Here is a 22,128-nt window from a genome sequence, read left to right on the forward strand (position 1 = left end):
ATATGCAAATATATGTCAACACACAAAATGTAAGCAACCAGGTACATACTAGATAGATATTGACATGTATTGTCTCTATCTATGCTACTTTATCCATCTATCCTATCTTCCTCATTAGAAAGTATCCTATTTGAGGGTAATAAATGTGATTTTTTTGCCTTTCAATCCCATTGCCTGGCACATAGTAAATGTATAGCAAATGCATGTTGACTTGATTTTATTTCATATTTAGAAATTAAAGAACAGAAATTAACTGAGCTGCCCAGATTTATACAAATAGGACAGTAGGGATTATCTAAAACAACAATCCACTAAAAAATGTTTATTAAATACCTACTATGTAGTAGGAATTGTGCTAAGCACCAGGAATACAATTAATAAAAAGATAATGCCTTGCATCTAGGAGTTTGTAATTTAATGGGGGTAGGGGGACACTACAAAAAATAGGAGGGAAAAAAGCAAGATGGAGAAAAACCAGGAGGCATCCTGTTCTGTAGAGTTGAAATGAAAAAAAAAAAGCTGTAGCTACCAAAAAACTGTAGATCCAGTGAACTGTGAATTCAGTTTCTACCCTCTATAAAGGAAGGCTTTGAGAGGTATTTAGTACTCTACCTCCCAAGCCTCCTAAAAGAGGGGAGAGGAAGCTGAGGGAGGTTGTGTCAATATCAAGGTTTGGTTTAGAAAAGTGATGTGATTAAAAGTGATGAGCTTAACTTGGGAAGGGCATTTTATTCCCTCCAGTTAAAACCACATGAAACAATAGATGTAAAGTGGATTAGAAACACTTTTATTAAAGATTTTATTTAATTATTATGTTAGAATAGTTTAAAATAGGTTGAAGGTAAAAGCCCATCTTTAGTTGTAGAGAGAAATTCAATAGAAATTTGTTTTTTTCTTCACTTAATTTCTTCCAGTTGTAGTTTCTTAGATGCATGAAAAAAGAGGAAAGTAAACACAGATAAACCAGTCTCTGACTGGAAGTAGTACAGCTAAGCTTTAAGTGGACAAAGCTGCCAAAAATCATTTACTTTGCCATTGTCTTGACATTAACAGATCACTCTTATAGACAACTTGGATATTTTTAATAAGCTATTGGGCCTAACATCAATGAACAAACTCATCAATAAACATTTACAAAGTATCTATTATGTGTCAAATACTTTTGCTGAATACAATATACATGTACAAAAATTGAACAGTTTCTGTCCTCAAGCTACTAATATGCCATGAAAATACCCAGAAACAGTCCTTAAAATTATCTCATTTTGTTCCCCTGAGGACAGAGAAAATGTCTTTTCTCTGCACATTGTATAATTAGATGTTAATATACTAACAAGGAAGACGAGTGAAATAATATATTTTAACAAAAGTGGGTAGTCTAATGGAAAGAATATGAGAATAGAAAATTAAAGAATATATTATTAATTTCTTATTTAACAACAATACACCTATGTGACCTTAATCATATCATACGACATTTTTGGTTTAGTTTTAAGTCTATAAAAAGGAGGATGATCCAGTTCCCTATGAGTCCATTTAGCTCTAAAATTATATGATATTTGGGGTTGATCATGTCTTAAATTAAAATCATTTTTAAAATAGCCATGTGCAAAGAAGATATATGTATAAGCAATTTCATTCTAATTCCTGTCAATGAAGGATTTTTTAAAAGGACATTTTACTAGAGAACAGCAGAAACAGTCATTATAACTAGCTTTTTCTGTCAAACAATTTTCAAGAGATAGTATAAACCCACACCCCTTTCCTCAAACTTGTAAATAGTCTGTCTTTTGTATAATCCCTGGGCAGCAAAATGGAATGTACCTGTCTGTTATACTCCTTGGCATTCTGTGACCCAAAGGGAAAGTTACCTGCAGAGCTGGATAAAGATGACTGTATTGTGACAGACTTTTTCTGCTAAAATTAAAGGCTAGAGGATCCAAAATGGCACTAAATAACTATGCAGCAAGCCAAGAGCTAGAGATCACTATGTTGGGCTCTCTATTTTGTAAGGTTGCTTTTAAAAACAGACTATTTCAACATATGGAGATTAAGTTGAAAAGGCTTTAATTTTACTATTCTTTGGTTGTGGAAAAGTTCACAATTAAATCTAGAAAACTAAGTGGTTTGTAAGCTATGCTGACTGAGTAGTTCATTTTCAATATTTTTGCTCAAGAGAAAATGAATGAATTAATTAATTATGCTAATTAAATATGGTGATATATTGTGATAAATTGTTACATAAATATATGCATACATTTATACATATTAACATATGTGTGCATATATCCACAAATGCATATATATGTGCATATATATATATAAAGGCACATAATTATGTCTCTGGTGGATATTAAAATTGCCCTTGGTAAGTTTAGAATCCTAGAGTGGATCCATTCTCCTTGCAAATAAAAGAGAATAACTCAAATTATTTTCAAAGAATATGACAATGAAACAAATAATGGATTTTGGCATATTTAGTGTTCTACATCCAAATCTTATTATAGATGATTACAATTCAAATGAAAATTATCAAATGAATTTGAAAACTTAACTGTTCTGATGCTTCAATATTTTGATGACTTCTCATTTCACCATAGTGGTACTACCTCTATCAATATGGTTTACTATCTCTTCCTCTTATTAGATGATCTTCATAAGACTCTGTGTTCCTAAATTATTCATCACATTTTTGTTTCACTCTCAGGTGATTTTTGTTTGGTGATTAGATGTTTATAAGGAGAGGCCTAAAGGAGTACTCTTTGTAGCTCTAAAATCATATGAGAATTCCTATGAGGAAATGACTAACATATTTATTGGTCTTTGGCTGACAGACATAAAATCTTTCAGCAACATATGTTCATAGTCTTCTAGCATGATAGAACCTCCCAGAGCTTGTGCTCTGGTGATGTGATGTTCATGAAGAAACAGGGTCACTTCCAAGCCATGATAAAGTCTCTTAAGGGGATTCTAGTGGAGGTCAACCAGCAATATTTTTTCGTAACTGTAACACTATTACTATATCCTGAATAAGATTTTCCCCATCCTTATAATTCTACAGTCCTATGATTCTACTCTATTATTTTATGAGTCACTTAGAATGAATGTGAATGTCTATACAATGTATGCCAAATTTTATTATAAAGCTTTCAGCCATTATGAGAATCTTGGTATACTACAATTTCTTATTGGTTCCTAAATTTCTATGCCTATATGGAATTGATTTGATTATCCTGGATTCTACTTTTATAGAAAAGTAGTTTATTTTTTAATTTTTTAAAAGATATTAAAAGTTTATTATTTTTCCAATGATATTAAAATGTTCCTGCTTATGCTTCTTGCTGGGGGGAAAAATAAGATGTGGCATGACATGGCATTCCCTGCCTCCATAATAAATGGAATTGGTAATCTTCTTTTCCATCAGGTCTTCAATAATAGTGTTTCATTTCTGGCAGAGTCTATATACACATTCAAGGACAGTAGTTCAAATGATTATATAGATGTAAGATAGGTTCTAGTATATTTCATTTTAATTTACATTAAATTGACTGGGTTAATTCTTGGATAGCTGACCTAAATGGTTACTGTTATCTACATATCATCATGCAGGAAGGGAGAAGGGAACAAAAACAGAGGCTGAAAAATACTCATAAATGAATGCCTAGTTTTATTTGCTTTGTACATTAAAAAAAAGATTCTCTGCCCTCCACCCTATAGTTTGATTATTAAGTCAGATATTTCTAGATATTGTTTAAATGTTCTGGAGCTCTTTATGATATGCTTAATCAATCATGTTGTCAGTTCAAATCTTTGGTGAGTGATTAGAAAGAAGAATTCATCAAAAGTGATTCACTGTGCCTAGATTATAATCTGACTGTTTTACTGAAGTTAAATATTATTCACAGTTTATCTTCATTCCTTTTCTTTTATGGGTGCAGGGAAGCTTTCTGTTATTCTCTAATTTACCTTTAAAAAAAAACAGTGCCATGTAGCAGGTATTTCCTCTTTTATATTGTGATAGTACATCCTTTATGGTGACATGATAATTATTAAAATCATAATGTGACAATGGGTATAAATTATATATGCCACATCTATGAAGAGTCTGTCATTTCTGTTGCTAATGGCACTTGGCATCTGCAGGAATACAGCATAGCTCAGTAAAAACCAATACCCTCCTAGTGTGCTGCATTTTTTTTCAAGTGACTAAAGATCAATGCTTAAAATTATTTCATTGGGCCCAACAGGAAGACAATATAGAAAAAGGCAGAAACTGACTATTCATTGTCCCTCTGAAATCTTGCCCTTTTTCTAATAAGAATGACCTTTAAATAAAGAATGCACATATACATCAGTAATTAAGTTCAAAAGTATATAAATAAATCAAGTAAAATAGAAAATACAAAAAACTCTGTAGTATAACTAAATGAATGCCAGGATTACATTTTACCTATTTTCATCCCATTTATTTTAGAACTACATTTGTGAAGAATGATCCTCATCTTAAAGCAATTGAGAGCATTCATTTACAACAGGGCAATATTTTCCCCTGATTTATAACAAATAAATTCCTCATATTTAATAATTATCATATGAGAGCTGCTTTGGAGTAATGGAATTATGTCATTTTCTTTCTCAGTTTTACAACAATATTTGGCATAGGCAATGCAGAACTTGTTAATTAAATACTATATTCCAATATTAATATATATTAAATGTTCTACTAATAACAATTTAGATAAATATAATAATAACAACCTGGCTAGAAGAAACATGTTACAGTATAGAGAAAGAGAGAGACTAGTGTCAAAAAGATTATGTTAAAGTTTTAGCTCTGATCTATACTGGTTGTATGATCCTGGGCACATCATCTAAGCCAGTGATGGAGAACCTTTTAGAGATGGAGTGCTGGGCCCAGTCCCCAACCCACCCTCCTAGACACCAAGTGCCATGGGCTATCTCTACCCATTGCCTTCTCCATTCTCTCCAGACAAACCTAAAAACCCCTCAAACCTAGCTCCTAGTAACCCCACCATGGGAATCACCTTCAACACAGACTCAACAGGCTGCTATCTGTCACACACCCTCATGCAGCATGTGACCCCCTCTCCTAGCACCTTACCTCAGACAAGGGAGGAAGGAAGTACTCAAATTGGGATGTTAAGCAGAGGGGTGGGGGAAATGAAGAATGTCCTCAAACCCATGGGGAAAGGGAAGAGAACAGCTCCATCCTACCTCCCTCTGGCTTTCTAGTAAAGACCTCTATGGGATGAATGCAGGTATGAGCACAGAGAGGGTTCTGTGTGCCCTTTTTTGCATGCATGCCATAGGTGCCATTATTGACTGAAGACTTTGGTGTCCACGAAAGCTCTTTATGACTAAATTAAAGAAAAGAAATACAGAACTACAGACTAAATGCATTTTGAAGGACATCTAGTCCAAATTTCTCATTTTATACATGAGGAAATGGAAACCCAGGGAAGTAAAGTCACTTTTCCATGGTTATTACATCAATTCTTCACCTCATTTTCCTTATGTAGAACTTACTTTTGAATTGTATACCTTGGAAATTATTTAGTGGAAGAGTAGTTGGTTTTCAGGTCAAAACATTGCACAAGTAGAACTGATTGGTTGCTTTGTGACATTCTATGTGTGTATTCATTCTTAGCAGATGTGATAGTGTCGTTAAGAGTACATAAGTCAAACATAATGAAATTTTTGTTGTGTTTTAGAATCTAAATATATCTTTTCCCTGCCTTTCACAAAGAAGATTTAACAGGGCTATGCCAAAATTCATAGATTTTATATATGGATAGAGTAATGGAAGATTGTTTTTTGTTTTGTTTTGTTTTAAACAACATATTTAAACTTGTTTCGTTTGAAGACAGCTGAATGATATGCAAGAAGTAGTATCAATAAAAATAGTGTTGGGTTTAACATTTCATGCTACAATAAGATCTGGAGCCATTTAGGCTATCTGGATTTTAAGTTGTATAAATTAGAAATATGAACTGGACATTTTAAAAGCTATGTGAATAATTTGATGGATGTTAACAGTAGACTATTTAGCCTAAGTGGAAAGTAAGAATCAAATTGATATAGATAGACGGAAGGGGAAGGGGAATCAGATGAATCAAAGTCTTACCAGAAATGTAAGGAGATGTGACCAAGAATTCAATTAGGAAAATTTATCTTTAGCAGACCAAATAGCCACATTTTCCTTAAGAGAGGAGGCAAAAAGGAAGGATTGGTGAGAACACCAACAAAACAAGAGAAGTAGAGGATTTGAGTTGAAGGAGTTCACATGATTGCTGTCATTCTCAGCAAATAAGGAGGCAAGGTTATCTGTTAATAATGAAGTGAGAAAGGAAGAAGTAAAGAATGGAGAAAAAGAATAGTGTTTCAATGATCAGTGGAAAGTAAGAGCCACTGGGGATTGTGTAAAAAATATCATGAGGTCGCAATAAGGACACAGTTGATGTTAGATTATAAATGGGAAATAACAAGCTACTAGATAGATTAAAATAAAGCAACTGCAATTCAAATTGGTTTAGAAATAATTTAGTAATAATTCTCAGGGCAAATTTCATAACTGTACACTTATGGAATATAATTTATATTCCACTTCCAGGAATTTGAAAGCTGTCTGTTAACCTCAACTCAATTTTTTCTAGTATTTTTAAAGGGTTGTCATAATGTATACTATACTATACTAAAACAAAATTCTGTTGAGTAATCTTTCTATATGACACTTTGAAGCACTTAAGAAGGAAAGATAATAGATTTGGCCAAATTAATTTTCACTTATATGCCTTATATTCACTTATATTCCTTCATCCCTTAATAAGAATAGAGTGGTTTATTGGCCATATATATCATTATATTTTGTCATAAGAAATCCATATCTCTGAATTTTATTGTGTTATCCATAAATTCTTCCTCAACATACAGAAGTGTTCTGCTTCTGCAAGGTGCATTTTTATTCAAGGCTTTAAGCATTATCATATATCATGTCTTATAGTTTAATAAAAATCTTATACCACTTATATGATGACATTAAAGACTACTTAGAATTATTCATCTTTGGGGACACACTTCATAAATATCTGACCTTTAGCATTTTATTTTATTTGTATATTGAGGAAATTAACCATGCCATAGGATGGATCAGCATGGCTTCTGAGAAACAAGCATTGAATCAGATTCAGATCTTGTGAAGCTCTACCAAAAAATGTAATAAGATTCTCCTAGAACTATATCATGGATAGATGAGTCAGATCTCCATTTGACATTAGAATAATACTAATTGGATGACATTATCAGTCAGTATTAAACTAAGAGAAGACATTGCCCGATTTGTGATAGAGTTGACCTTTAGGCAATGTCAATATGCCTGGTTACAGAATTGTTCCAGAACTATTCCAAATTTTCCTTTTATTTGAATTGATTGGTTGTAGTTCTGACACTACAGGCAGAATGACGTTTGTGGGTCTCTTAATTATAACAAATTTTTACATTTTGATTGGATTAATCAGAAGTTACAGTCAGGATGTCCCATTGAATTGGTCTGTTGTGACTTACCTGTGCAAATTTTTTTAAAGTCCCTTGCTTTATTGCTTAAAATCATGGGATGTTAGAATCAGAATGAATCTCAAATATAATTTAATGCAATTTAAAAATAATTTAGTAAAATTCCCTTTAATTTTACAATTTAATTTTTATTTCTCTCCTGATTTGTTGTTTGACTACTGCATATATCCATAACTTCCAGAGACCCATTTTTGAACTCTGCCTTCTGTGTTAAATAAGGGAAATGGAAGTGTAACATAGAAGATATCAATAAAATAAGAATATTTATTGTAAAATATGCTTCACAAGCCAAGTGGCACATATATTTGTAATGTTAATAATACTAGCATGGAAGTAGTTTCAAAATAACTGACAAACCCTTGACAATATCTGGATTTAAGTATTCTTATGGGGGAGAAATTTTGAGAAACTGATTTGTAATAAATTCTGGGTCATGTGAGTTGTTAGTTCCTCACACCATTACAAAACATGAATAAAATTAGAGAATATTCTATTTATTGAAATTAATATTTTGATTTATGTGTATTATTTGACTTTTTCAGATTTATTTGAGATTCTTGGACTATGAGATGCAAAATTCAAATGAATGCAAAAGGAATTTTGTGGCCGTCTATGATGGGAGCAGCTCAGTAGAGGATTTGAAAGCTAAATTTTGTAGTACTGTGGCCAATGATGTGATGCTGCGCACCGGTCTTGGGGTAATCCGCATGTGGGCAGATGAGGGAAGTCGAAGCAGCAGATTCCAGATGCTCTTCACGTCTTTTCAAGAACGTAAGATTCTCTGAACTCAAATATCTTTCCTTAAAGTATGTCATATAATCAAGCTTCATGAGTCATTAATGGTATTTTATTCATGTAATTTGAGCATGGCAGGATATTCAGTAATAAGTTCTTAAAATTACTGAGTTGTTCTGCTCTTTTCATTTAAATTGTTTTGTCAGACAACAGTCAAATATTGCATTTCAACTGAATTCTAAAAGGTGTCAATTTCTTGGTAAAGACAATTCATATCTCTCATTGGAGAAATGTTGACTCCTTTGTTGGGTTTTGAATCATATGTTTGATACAAATAACGCAGTGGCTTCTGATGAAGTTTGTTATTTTTTTAAACCTGGATTCAAATGTTATTTCTACAACTATCTTTAATAAGTGTCCATTTAGTCATGTTCATTTAGGACTATTAATATTGTATATGACTTAGAACAAAGTGAGTTTACTTAGAAAGATAGCAAATGAACAAAATATCAGACTACATATTAAATGATGAATTCAGTGGAATCCACAATTGTGTTCTGACACTAAACAGAGAAGGAACAAATTTTGACTATTTTTTTCTCAAACAATGAGATTTCATGTTAATAGACTTCTTTGGTACATGTGTAGATCTACTGACTTTTAGATTATAGTGTTCTAGCCAGTCATTAGCAAAAAGAGGGAAACCTGACAAATATAATCATATTAGAATTAAGAAATGTTAAAAAAGGAATAAAACTTTAAAAATCCTATTGATGTCTTTGTTTATCATTAATAGGGCATGTCATGACTTTGTTTTAATATTATATTTATTTTTTATTATAAACAGGAAGGAAGACTTTTAGCCAAGCACTGTGCAAAATTCTGAGATAGAAATGAGTAGAAAAACAAAGATAGTTCCTGTCCTCAAAAAGCTTGCTTTGATGAAGGGAAAATCAAAAAGGAACTGGTATCATGGGCATGGAATTTTGTTTGTTAAAATTACAGAGATGGTGAATAGTCATAAGGGAATAAAATAAAACATACTTTTGCATAACAAATGGTGATATTAATTTAACTATAGTTACAGAAAAGGCAAAGAAGGGGAGGGATCAGCAAGTGTGTACATGCAGCAGGGTATCAGAATAGATAACAAAGTTAAGGATGGCTGGAGTCGGTGGACTGCAATGGATTCACTGGATCATGTAAAATTATCACCAATGAGAACAGTAGACTTTAGGGCAAAATTTCCACATATGAAAGGGTTAAGATTTGTAGGATATAATGTTTGGTCCTAGCACTTAACACCTGTCATGGACCCTGGTAGCAGTCAAGTGAACCCTATGGATCTTTCTTGGAATGGTATTTTGAAATTTAAAAAGCAGCATATATAAGATTATAAAGGGAGCCAGTTATAGAGAAATATAATTATAAATTGTATAAACATATTCATAATATATATGAATAGATTTATTAAAGTTAATGGGCTCAGGTAAATGACTCTTAGTATCTAAGTGAACAAGATAGTAAAGGATCTCAGGGTTATGCTTTATGAAGGTCAGCTGAAAACTAAAGAAATAAACAGAAGTTAAACCCAGAGAAGATATGATACTTGTCTTCAATTATTTAAATAATTCCTTTGTAGAAGAGAGAATAGAATAATTCTGTTTGTCCCTGGAGAGTGGAATGATGAGCAAAATGTTTTACAGAGGCATATTTCAACACAATGTAAGGAAATTATTTTATTCTTATAAAATGAAATAAATGGCCTTGAAAGTCAGTGAATTATCTGGATTCATCATAAATGAGGAAAATCTTATTCCTGACTTGATCCAGATGATAACTAATGTCCTTTCTATCACTGATCCCATGATTTTGTAATCAGAAGTTTTGTTAATGCAAATAAAATAAATGAGATTATATTATATTTTCTTAGGTTTTTCTATTAATTAAGACTTCCAGGGGAAAAAAAGAACACTGAATTCATTTTCTTTTGAACCCTCCCCATGTAAGAATATTCTTTTTTATTGTAAGGAGAAAATATTCTGGTTTTGCCAGAAGGTCAGTGATTTCTTCTGAAAGGAAAAAAAAAAACTAGTGTAAAAGACAAAACAACCCTGTCTGTTTAAAAATGGCTGATGAACTGTCACTCTATTCTGAGAGATGTATGTCACCATAGTGCATTCTCCCAATGTATCTCAATCATAAATTTGCTTATCAACTGTAAGCTAAAAGCCTAAACACATATTTTGTTGTTTCTGTCAAATATCTCCTATGTGTCATGTCATCTATACATTTTTACAGAGATTAATTTTCTATACTGGCATAAGAAATGTGCTGACTACTGCTACTACATACCAAAGATCAAAGTCATTCTAAGATGAAATGCTTTGGCTGTAGAGTGTTAAGTCTTTAATCAACACTTGGAAATAATCAGATTGCCTAGATAGGGGATTGAATTTTTAAAATGCTTCAGATATTCATCATTCTAAAAGCCAGAAAAAGAAGGAAAAATAAATATGGGGTGGGGAGAGCATTATGAAGGGGGCATCATGCAATTCTTTATAAAGAAGCTCAAATATTGAAACTAGGTACTTCTCTTCATCTAGTGGCGCAGGTAGCATTGCAGGTTTCTGAATGTTGCCATCTTTCTGAACATTAGCAATTTAATAATTATTGTATAGTACATATATTGAATTCCCTTACAGATCATCAAATAAATAAGAATAATAAAAATAACTTAGATAGCCAGGCAAATTATAGCATTAGAAATGAGTGATCAGCTTCTTCCAACATAAATATTAGAAAAGCATCCTTGCTTTTTTTTTTAGCAATTCCTAAATATTTAACGACTGGTCTGCTCAGCTGAATATCAAACAAGGATGGTAGTGGTTTAGTAGTAGTGGTGGTGATAATGATGGTGGTGGTGGTAGTATCTCAGTGTCTTAAAGTTGTTTTAAAGTTGCAGATCTTATCTTGGATTCTTAGTCCAAACTCATTTTATTAGTGAGAAACCCAGATCTGAAAGGTAAAATATCTTAACCAAGATGAGAGTCCAGTGCTCTGAAAGCCTTGTATGCTATTCATTTTCTTGTTCCATGATGCCTCTCTTACCCATACTCTTTCAGTTATTTTAAAAACAGAATTATCAAATACATCTAATTTATATAACAATCACTATTTTAATTCATCTATCCTCAATTGGAACAAGATGACAAAATGATCTCTTCAGTTACTGATGCTATTTAAACTAACCCTGCATTTTCTTTCCCATTTCTGTGAAGATCATGCCAATTTAAAACTATGGATCATTAATTGCTTCATCTCATTTAATATTCAACTAATTTAAAGCTTTGCAAAATAAAACATGGACATTTATTTTAATTTTAAATGCTGTAAAATATTATATAATGTAAAATATTATATAAAGATGATGCCAAGTAAGTGGAACAGTAGATAGAGTGGTGAATTTTTGAGTCAGGAAGAGTCCAGTTTGGATTATGCCTTAGACACTTACTAGCTTTTGACTCTAAACATGTGATTTCCTATCTGTCTGCCTTTGTTTCATTATCAATAAAAATAATATAATAATCATATTGACCTCTTAGAATTTCTGTGGGAATCAGATGAGATAATATCTGTAAAGCATTATGCAAACCTCAAAAATATCATAAAATACTAATTAATAATGATAAATATGTATACCTACAGTAATGTAACTTAAAGAAGAAACCAGAAATATGGTGCTGAGGTACGTCGCCAAAACTTACTGAAAAAGCAATCAATTATAGGTTCCTCATTTTTCATAGAATCCTTTTTATACTTTAAAAATTTTTTTATTTAAAATAGTTTTCCATGTTTACATGATTCATTATCCCCCAATTTCTCCTCCCCTCTCCCAAACCTGAAAAGCAGTTCCCCTGGGTTATACATGTATCATTGTTCAAAGTCCATTTCCATGTTATTCATATTTGTAGTAGAGTGATTCTTTAACTTCAAAACCCTAATCATATCCCTATCACCCTACATGGTTGATCATAGATTTGTTAAATACATTACTGGTTCCTCAATTCTTTCTCTGGATATGGGTAGCATTCTTTCTCCTAAGTTCCTATGGATTATTCTGGGTCATTGCATTGCTACTGGTAGAAAAGTTCATTACATTCAATTGTGCCATAATATATAAGTCTCTGTGTACAATGTTCACCTGGTTCTCTCCTTTCACTCTGCATCAATTCCTGCAGGTCATTCCAGTTCACATGGAATTCCTCCATTTCTTTATTTCTTTCAGCACAATATTATTCCATCACCAACATATACCACAATTTATTGAGCCATTCCCCAGTTGATGGACACCTCCCATTTTCCAATTTTTTACCAGCAAAATAGTGTGGCTATAAATATTTTTGTACAAGTCTTTTTCCTTATTATCTGCTTAACTATAGTATGGCTGGATCAAAGGTCAGGCATTCATTTAAAGCCCTTTGTGTATATTGCCAAATTGGGCTCTGGAATGGTTGGACCAATTCACAACCCCATCCCCTCCAACATTTATTGCTTTCCTTTGCTGTCATATTGACCAATCTGCTAGGTGGTGCCTCAGATTTGTTTTAATTTGCATTTTTCTATTCAGCAGATTTAGAACACTTTTTCATGTGATTATTGATAGATTTGATTTGTGAATTGGGGAAAGGCTTGATTTTTTGTAAATTCTACTTAGTTCCTTATATATTTGGGAAATTAATCCTTTGTCAGTGAGTTTTGTTATAATATGTTCTTCCAGTTTGTTGCTTTCCTTCTAATTTTGGTTGCATTAGTTTTGTTTGCATAAAGCTTTTTAATTCTATATAATTAAAGTCATTCATTTTACATTTTGCAATGTTCTCTATTTCTTGATTGGTCTTAAATTCCTTCCTTTCCCAAACATCTGACATGTATATTAATCTATGTTCACCTAATCTATTTATGATTTCACTCATTATATTTAAGCCATTTACCCATTTTGAATTTATCTTGGTATAGGGTATAAGATGTTGATCTAAACCTGATTATGATTTTCCTCATATTGTTTTTTACTTTTCCCAGCAGTTTTTGTCCCCAAAAAGTGGAATCTTTGGATTTATTAAACACTAGCTTGTTGAGGTCATTTACCCCTAGTCTATTCCACTGACCCACCCTTTTGTCTCTTTGCCAGTACTATATTGTTTTGATGACCTCTGTTTTATAGTACAGTTTAAGATCTGATACTGCTAGGCCCCCATCCTTCACATTTTTTTTCATTATTTCCCTTCATATTTTTTATCTTTTGTCCTTCCAGATGAAGATACCTTCCAACCCTTAATCCATTATGTGGTGATGATTTTATATCACAGGGTCATTAAACTGTGCCTTGAAAATTTCTCTATGAAACTGTTCCTATAAATATCATAGATAACACTTCCCAGATATGCCAACTTTTGAATTCTTCCTTCTTTAACTCTGTCAGTGATCATTGCCTTGATTTATGAAAGCTACATACAACCTATAGCTGCTGCTAAAAAATTGTTTAGCAGTTATCATAATTTATTCATGCCTCCAAAGTGGAATGGGAGCCTAACAAAGAGTTTTAGAAGTAAGAGAGAATCTCACATTTATATGGGAATTATTTTTTTCCAGATTATTCCTGGCAGAAGCTTGATTTTCACTATTTCATAGATGATGAAACTGATACTTGGATAATTTAGTTGAATTCAATAATAATAACTAAATATTTATGAAGTAATCAATCTGTGAGTGGTATGTTGCTAAGAAATGAGATTACAAAGAAAAAATTGAAGTCAAATCATTTCTAGAAGATTGTTTTGGGATCTGAGAATTATATAATAGCAACGGAATCCTAATTATGAAGGATTTTGGTTCTGTGTTACATGAGGATTGAACTTGGGATTTTTATTTTGGAGAAGAGGCTTCAAGAGACAAGATAACAATCTTCAACAAATTGAAAAACTCTCATTTGGAAGAAGGTTGTACTTATTCTCTTTGGCTCTGTATAGCAGAGTCTAGATCAAGTAGTAGAAGCTGAAAATTGGAATATGTAGAGTGGCTGCAATTTAAAAAACAAACTTCCAGGTTGAGCAGTGCAAAAGTGAAATAAGCAGTGCAGAGAGGTATTAGTTTATTCTCCTCTGGAGATCTTTCACCATAGGCAAGTAGGTGAACAATTGTTCCATGTGTTAGAGAGTGGATTCATTTTTGGTTGTGATTTAGATTAAATAGCCACTGAGTTCTCCTCAAACACTGAAGTTCTATGATCCTGCTTTGTAAGTTCTATTGTTAAAGAACTTATATTCTACTGACACTTCCAAATTATAACAACTAGTAGATGATAGCTGGAGGCTGAATCAGTAATCTAATTTCTAGCCAATAATTCTTAATAATCCATCAACTTGCTTTAAATGCTTTCTGCATAATTTTAAATGATTAACAAATAAAAATGTACTTCATACTCAGGAATATAAGGCAAAAGAAAAAAGGCAAATATTTATCTGAAGGTTGAAATTGAGGTTTGAAAATGTCAGTTCCTTGATATGTTCCCACAAATATGATGGTTAACTACCTAGAATTTCTAACTTCATAAAACAAATGTTCTTCTCTCCTCCCTGAGTCCTTCTAACAATGAACAATATTAAAATGTCAAAACTGACTTTTAATGTAGCCTTGCTGTATTTTTAAATTTATTGTATGTTTCATTTTTTCCAGATTACATGTCAATATTATTTCTTAATATTTGTTTGTTAACATTCTACAGTTCATGATCTCTCTCTCCCTCTCCTCCCCCATCCCTAAGAAGCCAGGTAATATAATATAGGTTGTTTACATATACATATATATATGTAAACAACCTATATTATAATACATACATACAATTACAATATATAGTTCCCTGTTCATCAAGTTGTGAAAGAAAACACATATTACTTACACTAGAGGAAAAATCATGGGGAAAAAAGAATGGTATGTTTCAATTTGCACTCAGACTTTTATCTGTTCCTTTGATAATGACCAATTATTTTTATGAGTCTCTTGAAGTTGTCCTGTATCCTTGTCTTGTTGATAGTAGTTAAGTCATTCAGAGTTATTATCAATTATTATTTTTGTTATTGTGGATATTGTTCTCCTGGTTCTGCTCACTTAACTTTGCATCATTTCATATACCTTTCTAGGTTGTGTGTGTATGTGTGTGCATGTGTACGTCATACTGTGTATTACTCCTCATCCTATTTCCTCCCATTTATCTTTCTCCCCTGTTCTTTTGTTCTGTCCATCCTCAAAAGTGTTTTGTTTCTGAACACCACTTCCCCTAATTTGCCCCCTTCTGTATCAGCTCCCTCTCTTCTCTTATCCCCTTCCCCTCCTACTTTCCTGTAGGGTAAGATAGATTTCTATAATCAGATACACATGGCTGTTTTTCCTTAAGCCTATTCTAATGAGTAAGGTTCACATATTCTTCTCACCTCCCTCACCTTCTTCTACATTATAAAAGATCTTTCATTCCTTTCCTTTATGAGAGAATTTACCTCATTCTATTTCTCCATTTCCCCTCCTCCCAATGCCTTTCTTTTTCTATTAATTTTACTTTTCTTTTTAAAGATATCATTCCATCCTAATTAACTCACACCATTGTCCTCTGTCTATCAAAGGCCCTGATAATTATTAAATTCTCATGACTTAAAAGAATTACTTTACCATGTAAACAGTATAACCTTATTGAATATCTTGATTTCTCTTTCTTGTTTTCCCTTTTATGCTTCTCCTGAGTCATGTATTTGAGAGTCATATTTTCCACTCAGTTCTAGTTTTTTTATCATGAATGTTTAAAAATCCTCTATTTCATTTAATACCCATAGTGAAAGGAGCATAGTTCCAATTTCAGGTTCTTGGAGCACCTGCCTTCAGAGTTCGTTTGGGGTATCTATATGTTTCAATTCTTTCAAAGGGGAAAAAGTCTGTTTAATACTGTCCTGGCTTGTACTCTTTTTTGTGAGCAACCAGAAGCACACTTTTCTATCTTGGAACTATGAGCAGATTCCCCTCATCCCCTTTGGCCAGAAGAGCTAATGTATACTAGTGTTCCCCCTCACTCTGAGTTTGTGACACAGAATTGAGACCTGGAGCTGCATATGGGTAATGCAAGGAAAGTCTTGCACCTTAGTCAGTAAAAGCAACTATCTAATTTTCTTTTGAACAGTTGTCTGAACTAGCCTTACTGTCTGTGATTGAGAGCTCCTGAGACGTTTGCTGCTGATTCAACCACCCCCAAAGCATGTTGCAATGGGGGTTGCACTGGCACACCACTCTGTGCTCTATTTCCACCCTGATGAAATACATCTCTTGTATCATCTTTCTAAGTTGTTTTGGGCTGAAAAATTATTTTACCTGATATTTTGTTGATTGCACTGCTCCTAAATTCTTTTAGAGGCCTTTTACCATGGTTGTTTTGAAGATAATTTTGTAGATATGAGGTGGGTTTGTCATCTTGGCTCCACCCTTTGGAAATATATTTCTTAAAGAAGGTCTGGAGGTTACATAATGTCCTCAAATTATTCCTAGGAAAGTCAAATGCTTAAATGCAAGAAAAGTTATATTTTTCTATATATAGCATATGTTGAATTTATCTTATTTTGTTAAACTTTGAAAATAATTAATCCATATCTAGAGTATAAGGGGATTGTTGATCTCTATTATGTGTCAATGACTAGGTGGTACAATTTATAAAACTCTATCTATGGAGTCATTAGAGTTCAAATCAAGCCCCAGACACTTGGCTTCCTGTGTTATCTTGGACAAGTCACATAATTTCTGTTTGCCTCACTCTATTCAACTTTAAAATAGAGGTGAAATAGTATTCACCTTTTCAGTTTATTGTAAGGGTCAAAAGAGATGTTACTAAAAAAACACTTAGTTTAATACCTGGCATGTAATAAGAAAGTCTTTGATAAATGAATAGTTCTTCCTTCCTGTTAACAGGAATAAACCATTTTTCTACTTAAAAGAGATGAAAGAACATTTTCTGTTCCACCTAAAACAACCTAAGTCAACTATTCTTATCCTTCTCTGATACCTTGAAGCTCTATGAAAAAGAAAATCTCTAATTTTGGATAATAAACATAAAATATAATTTCCCTTGACCTTTGGGTTATCTTTTCTTCCTTTTCATTTATGCCTCCTTCCTAGGGTGAATCATTAATAAAACATATTACATATATATATATATATATATTATATGGGATAATGCCTCAATTATTTAAAACCTGATTATTGCCTAATTTGGCATTTTCTTGGGACCTACCCTTTCCACATTAAATGAGTTTTATCCATTTCAACTTAACCTAAATATATAAATCTATGGAGACTGGAACCAAGGACCTTCCATGCCATAGCACAGTTGGGAAATAATTTAAAACAATGATGTCAAACAAATAGAAATATATCTATCTCCATGCAATGAATATTTTCCTCATTTCTTATTTTTCATTAATACCTTCCCAACTCTTAGTACACCAAAGAAGGTAACACCTGACAAGATATATAGATTATTTGTGTCATGCTTCTATTTCTTCATTTATTCTCTTGGGGTGAACATTTATAAGTAATTCTTCAAATATTAAATCTGTAGCTGTACATAATGTTCTCTTAGTTACACTTGTTTCACTCTTATTTAACTCGTAGTTTTTCCCAAGTTGTTGTTGTTTATTAATTCATCTGCTCATTATTTCTTAAGGTGCAATAGTATTACACCACTATCATATACCATAATTTCCTTAGCTATTCTCCAATTAATGGACAGCTGATCAATTTACAGTTCTTTGCCACTAAAAAGAAAAATGGTACAAATATTTTGGAAGATATAGTTTCTTTTCCTTTTTCTCTTATCTCCTTGGTAAAGAGACCCATCTAGGAAGGAAGAAACTGAGGAAGTACACAGTTTCATAGTTTTCTGGGCTTAATTACAACTGTCTTCAAAATGGTTAGATCAGTTCACAGTTCCACCAATAGTCTATTTGTGTACTCACTTTTCCATATCACTTCCAACATTTGTCATTATTCTCTTTTGCATTTTTTGACCATTCTTATAGGTACAAGACTACCTCAAAATTTCTTAGGTTTGCATTTCCCTTTTCACTGTGCAATGAATATTACCTTAGAATCATGCTGTATCATGGTTTTTTTTTACTTATTTTATTATCTCCCACTTGCCTTTTAATTTGGTTCTGACTCACTGTGAAATTTGCTATTAGTGTGACACCACTGTAAAACTATTGACTAATTTTATGTGTTTAATTTTCCCCTTTCTCTTTCTCTTTCTCTCTTTTCAGTCTTTCCCTGATCACATATATTTTTACTTCCATTTACCTGTCTCCCTGAGTTCCCCCTCCCTTTTGTCTGCCCTACCTTTTTTGTTCCCCCTCCCTTTCTTACTTCCCTATTGAGTGAGATAGATTTCTGTACCGGAATGTGAAAGTTTTTCCCACTCTGTGTCAGTTCTGATGAGAGTCAGCTCAAGCATTGTCTATACCCCCATATTCCCTTCCACTCTATTCATTCTTACATGTGAGATAATGTACTTTCAACTTTCTCTCTCTCTTCTCTTTTCACATTGCATTAATCTTTCCTAACCCTTGATTTTTTGGTCTTATCATCCCATTGTATAATCAACTTAATCTCTGCTCTCTGTATATATATGTATTTTTCATTGCCCTAATACTGATAAAGTTCTTAAATATTTTAGTACCTTAAGTATTCTAAATGCTTCTGGCATCTTAAGTATGTCAATATCATATATATCTTAGTTATCACCTTTTCACTAGTGTAATCTTTTAAACCCTGTTACTAATCATGATTACCTTAAAGTATCTTAAGTATCCTAAATACCTCTTGAACAGTATCTTAATTATTCAAGTTATTACTTTTCCATGCAAAGAATAAAATCAGTTTATCCCCACTATTTCTCTCAATTACCTTAAATATATAAAATACTTTGAGTATTTCTTGAATCAAAGACGTTTTAAGTGTCCTAGTTACACTTTCCCATGCAGAGATGTGATTGTTTTAATCCCACTGATTACCGTGAGGTGTTTTTGTTTGTTTCTCATTTTATGATTTCTCTTTGAGTCTTGAATTTGATTCTTTAATTTTCTCTTTTTGCTCTGGTTATTTTGTCAGGAATGTTTGGAATTCTTCTATTTCATTAAATACTCATTTCTTTCCCTAGAACATTATTTTATTTTACTGAGTAGGTGATTTTTGGATGTAGGCCTAGATCCTTTGCCTTCTGGAATATTATATCCCATGCCTTCCCATGATTTAATATAGAAGTTGCTAGGATCTGTGTAGTCCTGACCATTATTCCACAATATCTGAATGTTTATCTATCTCCTGATTGTGACAATGAAGATACTTAGCTCTTACTTTATAGTGAAGCTAGAATTTTAAGCTACAATCTATTTTTAGATTTTAACTACAAAAAGGTGTTAAGTAAATACAAAAGGTTCAATCAGAAAATGGTGTTAAGTAACTACAAAAGGTGAACTTAACAAAAGAGGATTTAAATAACCCAAAAAGATATAGTCTAAACAGAGAAGGATGAGATCTAAAAAGTGGGCAGTCCTGGAGAAAATCTAACCAAAGAAGGTAAGAACTAAAGAATGGGCAGTCCTAGAGAAAAGCGTCTGCTGTAGACATGAAAATTTAGAGGAGGTGACACAAGAGAAAAAGGTCTTTAAATAGAGGGAAAAATGTCTGTAGAGGGATTCGGATTCAGACATTAGGATGAATTTGCATTCAGAGAGTCAGTCACCCCAGGCTTGGAGTGAAGGATCAGTCACTCGAAGGTAAAGGGAAGACAGACATTCGGACAGTCAGCTACCCAGGTGACTGTCACCTTTGGTGAGTGAAAAGCTGACTTGGTGACCCTGCCTTTCTGGAGGATTTGATGTCTCCAGGAAAAGGTCAACTTCTTTAAACTCTCTTCCCCTGGCTGGGGCTTAGAAATTCTAACTCTCTCTCTCTCCTCTCTCTCTCTCTCTCTCTCTCTCTCTCTCTCTCTCTCTCTCTCTCTCTCTCTCTCTCTCTCTCTCTCCTTAATATCTTCCTTCTATTGTACATATTGTAAATAAACTACCATAAATTCCATTCGTTTTAGTAATTTATTTTGGGATTTAGAAATTAAATCCCTGGTGACAACCTAATTAATAATATATTATAAGTCTCAACCATAATTAATTTTAACAGCATGTAATATTTTCTCATTTATTTGAGGGTTCAGGAATTTCAGTATAATATTCCTCAGATTTTTTTTAATTTTGGATTTGGGGGGGGAGATGATTAGTAGAATTTTTTTCAATTTTTGTGTGCTCTTCTTTTTTTTCTTTTAAACCCTTTTACTCCTCAAGAACATCAGGGTATTTTTCCCTGATAATTTCTTTAAATGTCCTCTATATTTTTTTGATCATGGCTTTCAGGCAATCCAGTGATTCTTAGATTCTCTCTCAGATCTCTTTTCCAGGTCAATTGTTTCTCCAATTTTATGTTTCAAATGTTCCTATGTTTTTATTATTCTATTGCATTCATTTTATTGTTTTTTGCTCTCTTATCAAGTCATTAGTTTCCATTTGTCCAATTCTTATTTTTAGGCAGTGATTTTCTCATTTGAGCCTTTGTACTTCCTTTCTTAGGGAGTTATTTCCCTGTTTGAGGTATTATATTCCTTTTTTTTAGGAAATAGCTTTCTTCAGTAAGTTTTTGTTCCAAACTATTGATTTTTCTTAATATTTTTTTCAAAATTTTCTTCTAAGTTTCATATTATTTATTATTATGTCCCTTTATGGGTCTCTTCCAGTTCATTTGAGACTTGACATCATTTCACATTTTTCTTTGAGGCATCACTCATTTTCATTTCTGCACTGTGTCATCTTCTGAGATTGCATTATGACATTTTGTCTAACACTGAGCTTTTGATCTTTTTACTCATTTGTGAGTTATTGTTTTATCTTGATTTTGTCTATATGCTGAGGCTAAGATGTGTTCTTTGGATGGAAGGAGCACCATCCTGCATTTCTACCTTGCCTGCTGTCTCAGTCTCAGATTGATCACTCTGCAGAAAAAACCTGATTGGACTGCTTGTGGGGAGGTTTGTTGGTTTTCAGTTCAGCTAGGTCAAGTTATTTTCTGATCATTCTCACTAAGGCTAGAATTTCTTGAGCTGACTTCCTCCCACTTCTGCCTGTTCTCTATTGTGTTAGTTTGTGCTCTTTTGCTATAGCTGGAACAAGCTAACTGCTCTCTTTCCTTTTCTGCTTGTTCTGTAAAGCAACTCAGTTCCACTGAAGCTTGTTTAGTGTTCTCTTCATTATGGGCCGAATTCGCTTTGCTGTTTCTCCATGTTCTTCTTACCCAATGCACTGCTTCAGCCCTATTTCTGTTTGTTCTGTGGCTCCAATGTTAGTTTTGAGGTGATTTTGTTCAATTGTCATATGGATCATGCTTTACAAGCTCCTACTTTTCTTAACACCCTCCTATCTGCTTTTTTCTTTTTTAAATAAATATCTAGTATCTTTCTTTCTAACTATTCTTCCCTATTAAACATTTAATACAATTAAAATAAATAAATCTCATCCAAAAATATGCATAGTCTAGCAAAATCAATCCCTATATTGGTCATACCTATCTATATCTATATCTATATATTTAACATTTGTTTATGTATTTATTATGCTTTTGTAATTTCTCACCTTTCTGGCTGTTTGGTGTAATTAAACTATTGATTAA

At 32.7% G+C, this 22,128-nt stretch overlaps 1 protein-coding gene across 3 annotated transcripts in view; it reads left to right on the top strand.

Annotated features, from left to right (window-relative positions):
• NETO1 (neuropilin and tolloid like 1) overlaps positions 1-22,128 on the top strand; it is a 251,045-nt gene that overhangs the window by 158,864 nt on the left and 70,053 nt on the right. For 2 of the 3 annotated variants that reach the window (XM_056823587.1, XM_056823586.1), the window contains one exon: positions 8,133-8,361. In XM_056823587.1, the coding sequence (XP_056679565.1) occupies positions 8,133-8,361 (229 nt within the window). Of the gene's footprint in view, positions 1-8,132; positions 9,074-22,128 lie in introns of those variants that run through there. The other variant, XM_056823588.1, reaches the window with a different exon arrangement.

Source organism: Monodelphis domestica, chromosome 3 (genome assembly GCF_027887165.1).
Source record: "Monodelphis domestica isolate mMonDom1 chromosome 3, mMonDom1.pri, whole genome shotgun sequence".
Lineage (NCBI taxonomy): Eukaryota > Metazoa > Chordata > Mammalia > Didelphimorphia > Didelphidae > Monodelphis > Monodelphis domestica.